Raw genomic sequence first — 9889 nt, forward strand, 5'->3', positions numbered from 1 at the left:
GAAACATTTAAGGGGGTCTGAATACTTTCCGTACCCACTGTAAGTTGTTGTTTTTTTCAGCAAGGTAAACTTACATATGTTAAATATTTTTTGGTTCACAGATTCCTGGGACTCCAGATATTCTTTATATTTGGTGGTTTCGTCTGTTTTTTCCTGTCTTTTATGGTGCTTAGAAGAACAAATTCAACCCAGGAACAGAATGAGAAAATTAACAATCAGACCAAAAGTGAAAATTCCCAAGAAATGAAAGATGCCAAACAGATGATAAGCAATTCAAATGGACACTGCAATACACAAAGGATCCTTAGAGAGTAACTACTCAAATAGGCCAAGTTTGACACAGGATGAAACCAGACTGTGAACACACTAATTACTACAAACAGTTTCCATCAGTCAGATAAAATAATGCAAGGAAATAACGTCCACTTTAAAATACATGCTATTGTTTATGTATTATCTCTGCCAGTAAGCCTGAAATATTTTCTTTGCTTCTCATTGGAGTTAATATATTTTGTCTGTGAGCACTCATTTGTACTTTACACATTTCTATATGCTAAAAATGTGAAAATGTGAGTAGTGTTTTTTGAACTCACTATTTAGTGTAGACAAGGAGCAAAGTATGTTGATATAAACGGACCTTCTGTTGTGGTGTTTTTTTTAACTGTGATGTGTTTATGACAAGTTTGTTAGTAATTTTGGAATGCACACTAACATATTTTGTTTTTGTTGCAATTTATGTAACATGTTAGATCGGTTTACATTTTATAGTGTAAAAAAAGATCTATTCATATTGGTGCATCTGAAGCTTTTATATGATTTGTATTGTACTATGGTACATTTATGAATAACCAGTCACATGAATATATGTGGCATTTACCTTCACATAAGTATCTACATTTATCTATGTTTTGTTGAAACAAAAATACAAATTTCATATTTCATAAATGGTTTGTCTGATGTGTTTTGATTGAACTAAAATGCTGTTTCTGTACAATGCCCTTTATACTTACACGCCAAATAATCACATGTACAATGATCCAAATGTTACAGTTTCTTTTTCTAATCTCATAATTATACTCGAGGGACATTGATTTAAATAACAATATTAATCAAATAGTGGTTTATGTGTTTGATAGCACCCGCTTTTTTAAAAAATTGAGAAAACCTTTAAAAGATGTGTGCCATAATACCCCAGAGGATACACATGATCTTTGCATCATCCATCTCAGAGTGGAGCATGCTCAGTCAGCTCTTGAGGGTACTGGCTGTGCTCACTGTGACACATTTAAGGGGGACAGAAGCCAGGCAACTGCAGCATGTGGTTCGGGTCCCGTTGCCACCAAGGTGGCTTTGCGACTTCAAACGTGAGGCTTGCAGGTAGAGCTTGCTGAGGAGCTCAAGAGGGGCCTAGCCCTTTCTCCAGCCTCACTTACTAGCTCTTTTGCTCTTAGGCCAGAGTTCTTAAAGAATTCTTCCCTGATGCGGGGAAGCGCTAAGTGAGTTCTTTTGCATTGAGAGATTGATAGCTGAGGTTATTCCTGCTCTCACTCTCTTTTTCTCACTGGTTCAGCTGGGCTGCTGTGTGTGCTACACTTTCCCCACAATCACACTAAAGACAGAACAGGAAAAGAAAGGGGTGGAAATGTTGCGCTTGAGCGCCCTGCCCTATTATCTGTTGTGCCCTTGATACATTGCAGTGGTGATGTGTTCTTTCACATGTATCACATTACAAACATATGTGGGCAGTTAGATGTTACGCTATTGCATTCCTTCCCTTCACCTGTATATTCTCCTAGTTTAGGATAAAGTGCTTGAAGCCTTTATGCCTAGCCTGGGCTGTGATAGTGAAAAGTGGCTACAGCAGACCGTCCCACTTTCTCATCAGTTGCCCTGTACATTATGAGGATGAGAAAGTTGATGTTGGTGAGCTTCCCTCATGTTTCTGTAAAATTATGAAGTGCAAGGTTGAGGCAGGGTCTGTGTTATCCTCCTTACCACCTAGCAATAGGTGTAACAGTGCTGGGAGGAGTTAGGATATCTGGAGTTGTTTGTGTACCGCTCTTTTTCCTGCTGCTTTTCCTAGTATGAGAGATTATGAATGACATTGGAATGTTCTTATAATGTGAGCTGTCTTAGGGAGAAAGTAGGGTTATTTGCCACTTTCTTGTCAGCAGCTCTCCTCAGTCCATAAAGTCTGGGAAATGTGTGTCTTTTGCAAAGGACAGACAGGAGATTGGGCTGATTCGTGAATCCACATCCCCACTCCTTCATCTGTCAGCCCTCTAACTATGAGGTAGAGGCATTCTCATCCTCCTTCTAGTATTAGTGCACATGCCTGGCTTTGTTGATACAATTTGTATCTGTATGTGAGTTTCCTTACTTATGCCCATATAAATGGGCTGATATAGAGGAAGAGTAACATGCCTTGAGTGGACATTGTTGCCATTAGTTGCCCACTCACTGTCTAGCCCTCCAGTTTTTTAGCTGGAAGTAGTTGTGCGTTTATGCCCCTTCAGTAAAACTATGACACTTGAATGTTAGGCAACCATCAGCTGATGAGTGCAGCTTCGTAGGGGGAAGTTGAGAGAGAGTATGGAAATGTGGACCCACAACTTAGGCTCCCTAAGTGCTGTGTGGCAGCTTTTTGGCTACAACTTGGCTCGCTTGGTGGTGCAACACAGTGAGCAGGCATTGTTTCATATGGCGCAGTAGGTATTAACATTCCCATAGTGTCAACAATGACACAGCATTGAAGTTCCACTTCGAAGGGGAACGTCTGCAGTTTCGTATGTAACCTTGGTTCCCTGAGAAGAGGATCGAGATGCTGTGTTGTGTTGTCACACTCTAAGCTGTGTGGCCTGGTGTTTCCAGCTGATGTATTTTATTCATTGCTTCATTAAGGACGATCATTAATGTGGTTGGTTGGTGGCTGCCTTTCTCTCTCTTCCTCAATATTGTCCTTCTGTAATCCTGTGCTTGATGTCCTTTTGTGTTTGTGAGTGCGTGCAGTTGGATTCAAGACAATAACGACAATATGAAGGTATGTGGAATTACCATTATTGCTGTAGATTCTTTTTTACGGTTTAAATGATTTTATGTTATTTCTTAGGAGGACTAGTGTGATTCATTGATTCATGCTGCTTTGTTGGCATTGTTTTTTTCCTGTGACTGAAATTGTTGCATTTTTGTGATATAGGAGCCTTGTGCTCATTAACTAGTGTACTTGCCATTAGTAAGCCTCGGTCTCTCTCTCATGTTTTTTTTTTTTTTACTGTTCTTTATGTTTGTTCCAGCCCTGGTCCCACAGTCTTTTAATGATTTTAAAATTAGTGCTTGATTTTTAAAATAAAGTAAAACTATTTTGTTATCCATGTCTCAAGTCCTTTTGAAATCAAGTTCCTGTGTGCCCGTTTCTGTGATCAATTCATAAGTATTAAAATTTCCCTGTTGACAAGGTGGTGTAGTCAGTTGCAACTTAGAGTTGTTTCCCCTTTCTGATCATATGCCCTGCTACACCTGCAACATCTTACTTTAGACAATCTGAAGCTGATGACATATTGTTTGGGTGCTCTTTCGTAGAACATGCCAGTGCGCCAGTGACGTCATCTGACTGTCGTAGCCAATCTGAACTGGCATGTAGCACACATGCTTCAGACACTGGTCACACTACAGTAGAGGCATTCCCATAGCATCAACAATGACGCAGTGTGTCGTTCCCATAGATATGTATACGTAGATGTCTCATTTGCAAGTTTCTATGGGCCGCTATACGTAAGCCGTCCACCATATTGGAAGGGTCAACTTGATGTCATTCACCATAATAATCAATGAATATTCAAAGATGCCACAGTCCTTACATATCTATGGTTCCGTACCTCTCTCGCATTCTCACCTGTGAAAGGTTATCCCATTTCTTCAGGAATTTAAATCTTGGAGGTTTTTACAACCATCAACTGTGCAGGATTGTAGCATCTTCAAATATTCATTGATTATTATGGTGAATTATGTCAAGTTGACCGTTGCAAGATGGCTATGTGCTTGAAGCTGTCGAATAAGGCATCTACCTATATATATCTATAGCTCTTCCCAGGGGTGCCGCTAGCAATTTTGGGCCCTATGAAAGAATATAAGGTTGGGCCCCCTACCGCACCAAGCATACACTATATTGCCAAAAGTATTGGGAAAAAAAAAAAAAAAAAAACTCATCGCTAAACACCAATGACTTGTACATATGCGTATAATCATTTTAGACACTTCCAAATCTGTTGTAACAAAGATGGAAATACAATTTTTAAATACATGAATTATGTTTCCATCTTTGATGCCACAGTTTTGGAAGTGCCTTTTTCTGTTCTAAAGAAGGGGGTGTCCCAATCAACCCTGTTCATTAGAAGTGGGTGTCCCAATACTTTTGGCATTATAGTGTACAAGCCAGCCTAGCTATTCAAAATCTTTGTCTGCAATTTAATAATATTGACCTATTACTTTTGCTATTGCTTTTGATCATTAGGTATCAGTAACATAATTCATTCAGAACCTGTTTTTTGGACATAGACTTTCTGTACCACACTATTCTGCTGATATGGAATGAGTTTGACTACTTAATCAGTTATATTAATAGAAATGCTTCACTTGCAAGCTGTCTCTTTAATACCGCGTGGTTTATATACATGCTGCAGCTGATTGGGCTGACACCAAACAAGAGAAAACGTATCTCAAACCTCGTTGCAGACCGTTGCACACCGTTGCACACCGTTGCACACCGTTTCCCGGAAACCGTAGCAAAATCTTACATCGTAAGAAGAATGGCATCTACACTAATGTTAGTCTCTTTCATTCTTATTCCGAGGTCACCATAGCCATATGGATCCAGTCTGTATCCAGATCAGATGGTCACCGTAGCCACCCAGATCCAGTCCATATCCAGACCAGATGGTGGATCAGCACCTAGAGACGACCTCTACAGCTATAGTATTTTTATGTAACATTAATCAGTGTCTAGCACACCTTCCTAAGGAAAGGATGGACCAGACGACATTGCAATTACTAAATGATATTTAGACAGACTTAAAGAAGTTCCAGATCTATACATGTGCTCTTATTATTTCAGTTATTTTGCCTTTAATGTAAATAAACATGTGCAAACAATATACTTGCTCTTGTGAATTTATTTTGATGTTAATTACATTGTGCAAGCTGTCTCTTTAATACCGCGTGGTTTATATACATGCTGCAGCTGATTGGGCTGACACCAAACAAGAGAAAACGTATCTCAAACCTCGTTGCAGACCGTTGCACACCGTTGCACACCGTTGCACACCGTTTCCCGGAAACCGTAGCAAAATCTTACATCGTAAGAAGAATGGCATCTACACTAATGTTAGTCTCTTTCATTCTTATTCCGAGGTCACCATAGCCATATGGATCCAGTCTGTATCCAGATCAGATGGTCACCGTAGCCACCCAGATCCAGTCCATATCCAGACCAGATGGTTGACACCTAGAGACAACCTCTACAGCCCTGAATGTCAGCAGAGACCATGTCAACTAGATGCGCCCCAGAGACAGATCCCCTGTGAAGACCTCATCACCTCGACGACCATTGGCACAAGACCACGGGAACCAGACAAGTCCTCTGCACCTGTGTAGCAGCCTGGAATTAAACCACGCCATGCTGGTTTCATCTGGCCAGAGGAGAACTGGCCCCCCGACTGAGCCTGGTTTCTCCCAAGGTTTTTTCTCCATTTCTGTCACCGATGGAGTTTTGGTTCCCTGCCACTGTCGCCTTTGGCTTGCTTAGTTGGGGACACTTGACTGATTGCACAAACACTATTGGAAGAGAGCTGAACTGGATGATGACATCACTGAATCATCAATGAAATGACTTTAGCTGGAAAAAAATGACTGTTATTGTCTCGCATTATTGACAAACTATTTTCCTGTTTGACACTGTCAAGCTGCTTCAGTATTGTATAAAGCACAATATAAATAAAGGTGACTTGACTTGACTTGACTCAAGAATGTAGTGGAAGCAGGCAGGTGGATCAGAGAGGCAAAACTACTGACCTGTTCAGGTCAGTTTCATCTGTAAATAGGCTATTGTAGTTTTGTCCTTGTTTTGTCTTTGTTTATTTAAAGCTGCAGTCTGTAACTTTTTTTGGTTAAAAATGATCCGAAATCAATATTTGAGCAAGTACATAACCAGCCAGTGTTCAAAACTATCGCCTTACTTTAACCTGATTCACAACGGTTAGCTTATAATAATGTTTTCTAATTTGAGTGGTACGGATAGGTTTTCGCAGGAAATTCGAGCATGCCGCTGCGTTATTACATCACGTCTGTAAACATAAAGAAGTTGTCCTGGCTACTAGGCTATCACATGTGACTGAAGATCCTGCAGGTGGCAGATCGTTTATAGCCTTTTCTCACAGCAGCTAGAATAATTAAATGTATCATTTTGATGGCGGATTATAATCCAGAAAGTACTATGTGTTTATGAAACACATGTGAATGAAATTAAATTATATTCCAGTTTTAAATGTGCTTCTGATTACAGATCGGTTTACACAAGATTTGTATTTTAAAGACAACCAGTTCGAAGGGAGCATAATTTGCTTTTTGGGTTAAAATAATTTCTTAATATGAAATTCGAATGGTATGAAAATTAGATATTAGACTGTACAGAAATTGAAATCTACACGCTAATACACACATAGTCACGCAATGCTGATGTTGTTAACATTCATAATTTGAGAATAAAGTATAACAATAATAATTTGCACGGTTTGATGTGATATGAGCTAACCAATCTTTAGATTAAATCACCATTGGTAGCGCAATTTATTGTAATGCTTTTTTCCTCAGTTGGTCAAAACAAAAGTGCCAGACTTGTTACTTGTTCAGATGACAATAAACAGTAAAATTTTTATTTGGGTCATATATTCCAAGACGTAGGCTAGAATCTGTGATTGCGAAGAACATTAAATATCCACAACGGTGTGGTGACTGACTGCCACACACACTCTTCAAAACATTAGATTCATCTGCGCTGGAGCCGAGCCGGAGCACAACCCACGCAAGGAAGATAATTCTGCAAAAAGCTGCAATTGCAGGTTTTCAAACAGAGATGGCAACAAAGAGGCAAAACTTATGGACTGCAGCTTTAATTAAGCATTAAATTGGCAGCAACTGTTAGCAGTAGCACCCCATTACTAACATTGCTCAAAATACTGGATTCTAAAGGACATCATCATCTATTGTAAAGTTACAGTAGTAATTTAGCAGACAAATATTCACATCATGTTATAACAGGTTTAGAGGGAGCTAGGACAGACAACAACACAACCTTTACGAAAATTACCAATGGTTCATTTTCGTTAGGGAAAACGTGACTTGTGATAATGCAATGAAATATTCAGTATTAGGATTTTTCTATAAAGATATTTTTATGATGTAGTTTTTTTTTTTTTTTTTTACTAATTTTGACATTTGGACAATTTAGAAAATATAGTTTTTTTTATCTCGAGTATTTTAGTCAATTTAAGATAAAATAATAACACATTGTCGTAATGTAATACTTTAAATTAACTAAAATGTATATTATGTGCAAAAAAATTACAATGAGGTGGTTGTTTTGCAACAATGGTGGAGACAAACTGATGAAAAAGTGACAGGTACAAGAAAATGAGCAAAAAAAGTAAAACACACACACAAGTGAGATGAAGAAAATGAAGAGAATGTAAAGGAAAATGGAAGTGAAGTTGATGAGAGAATGGCCCCAGCCTAATGATTTAACCCTTTTTTATGTGATGGTGATGGCCATAAAAAGATAGGGTTTCAAAATGTATTGTGGGTGTATGGGATGGCCTGGAGGAGTGTGAGATTTCCTGGTCTGAAATTTTGTCCCAGTCCAGCCTTGTTATCAAGCATTACATATTATGTAGAATATAAGTAAACAATATGAAAATAATGACATCTGAGGTAAAATTATTCAGTATTGGTACAAACATGGGGTTACATTTTTAACTTTGCCTGTAGGGCTAATTGTGCAACTTATCTTGCTTGGCTTGTTTAACCAAATGTCCTGTCCTATATTTACACAGTTTTGAGGTCGAAATCTAACTTCATTGGGTTGTTTTTAACATATTTTAGTCTGTCTCAGGAGAGGTGCCCTTCTGTCTTTATGAAAACAGGGATACATTGTTATTCAGCTTCTGTTGCACTTAATCGCTGCAACATTCCAGAAGCGTACTCTTCCTCACTGGGATGAGGGCCAGGACAGCAAGGACTCAAGAATAAATGTATCCTCTTTCACAGCTATGTTGAACATTTCATGAACAAAAACTGGTATTCAAACACTTGGAAAGATGAGGAGAATGGAGGATGGTACATAATGACTTCCTGTGATCATTCCAAGCTTTTTTATCTTAATATCATCTGCTGTCAGATGAAGGCTGTCAGTGGTGCAGATGCTCGTATGACTAAAATAGGTAAAAACATAGTGATTAAGAGGGCAGATATAAAATTTATTTTGAGATCTTTCCCTGAAATGCATGTTTGGAATGCATGCTTTTATCTGTCTGCCTAGATATTTTTCAAAATTCATCTAAGCATGTCAGACCCACATAGCAAACGATCTTGGAACGAATGCGGCCTCAAGCTGGCACTGCTGGCCTCCTCTCGGCAATGGCATGTACTCTTTCAGCCAGAGCTGGGCCATATGTGGCAATGATAGCACAGCGTGGATCATGTCAAACAATATGAGGGTCAACTGTTGTGGGAGGAGTGTGGCTCAAATCAGGCTTGTGACCTGACAGCATATTATGTGACCCATGGTAAACAAGATAAATAAACTATTGCATGATAAAGGTTAAATGATCACAGAAATTTCAATGAAGTGTAGTATTGTTTAAATTAAATCTTTGAAATGGCAAGTCAAAACAAAATGAGTTATTTAAAAATTAAGCAAATTAGTAAATCAGTAAACTGCATTAAACTGCACTTAATTATAAATTATTATTCTCAGTACAAATAATCTTAGAATACTTACAGAGAGAGAGAGAGAATTTTGAATTAAAAAAATTAATTTTATTACAATCAAACAAACAATTATTAATTACTTTACTTTATAAAAAACTCAAAAAATTCATAATACAAAAAAAACTTCTACATACTTCCTTTCATAGACAATACAACAAAATACTCCTTTACTGCAAAAAAAGATGCAAAAAAATAACATCCCTTCACATAAAGAACATAATACATTTCTACTACACCATTTCATTTCAAATGATGACAAATCGTTCATAACTTTGAAAAAATTGAAATTCGTAATTACTCTTGATTTAATTAAATTGATAAAAACCATCAATACATCTTGTCCAGAAATATTCTCAACCTTATTCTTGCTACTCACATAAATTGCCATATTTGATTGGCCCAAAACCAAATTAAACAGTTGACACTCAGAAGCCCTTCTCCTTACATATTTTAAACCACAAATAAACATTTGCATAGAAAAAAAAAAATCATTAAAAGACTTTTAATGAAAAAATTTTTTACAAATTCTAAAACAATAAATAATGTCTTAGTCTGCAACAATACATAAAAGCATGAAAAACTGTTTCCCTTTGAGTACAAAAAGGGCAATCAGGACTAATCTCAGGATTTAACAGAAATAAAATCATTCACAGCTTTGACATGTAAGATTCTCCATTGAATATCACCCCCTCTCTTAGATAACGGTGGCTTGTATAGTGCTCTCCATTCTGGTTTACAATCCATACTAAGCCCAAGGACACGTACTACGCCATGGTGTATCATTCCTGTTATTTAAATCCTTTCTATTAAAAACTTTAAAACAACTTTTATACACCTCTTTCACATTAAA

At 37.7% G+C, this 9889-nt stretch overlaps 1 protein-coding gene across 1 annotated transcript in view; it reads left to right on the top strand.

The window, feature by feature from the left end:
• LOC107684209 (solute carrier organic anion transporter family member 2B1-like) overlaps nt 1–1160 on the top strand; it is a 17095-nt gene extending 15935 nt beyond the window's left edge. Inside the window, exon 15 of the mRNA XM_016480421.1 lies at nt 102–1160. Within this exon, the coding sequence (XP_016335907.1) occupies nt 102–315 (214 nt within the window). The 3' untranslated portion in view covers nt 316–1160. The remainder of the gene's footprint in view (nt 1–101) is intronic.
• The last annotated feature ends 8729 nt before the right edge of the window (nt 1161–9889 follow it).

Source organism: Sinocyclocheilus anshuiensis, unplaced genomic scaffold (assembly GCF_001515605.1).
Source record: "Sinocyclocheilus anshuiensis isolate Anshui unplaced genomic scaffold, SAMN03320099.WGS_v1.1 scaffold285, whole genome shotgun sequence".
Lineage (NCBI taxonomy): Eukaryota > Metazoa > Chordata > Actinopteri > Cypriniformes > Cyprinidae > Sinocyclocheilus > Sinocyclocheilus anshuiensis.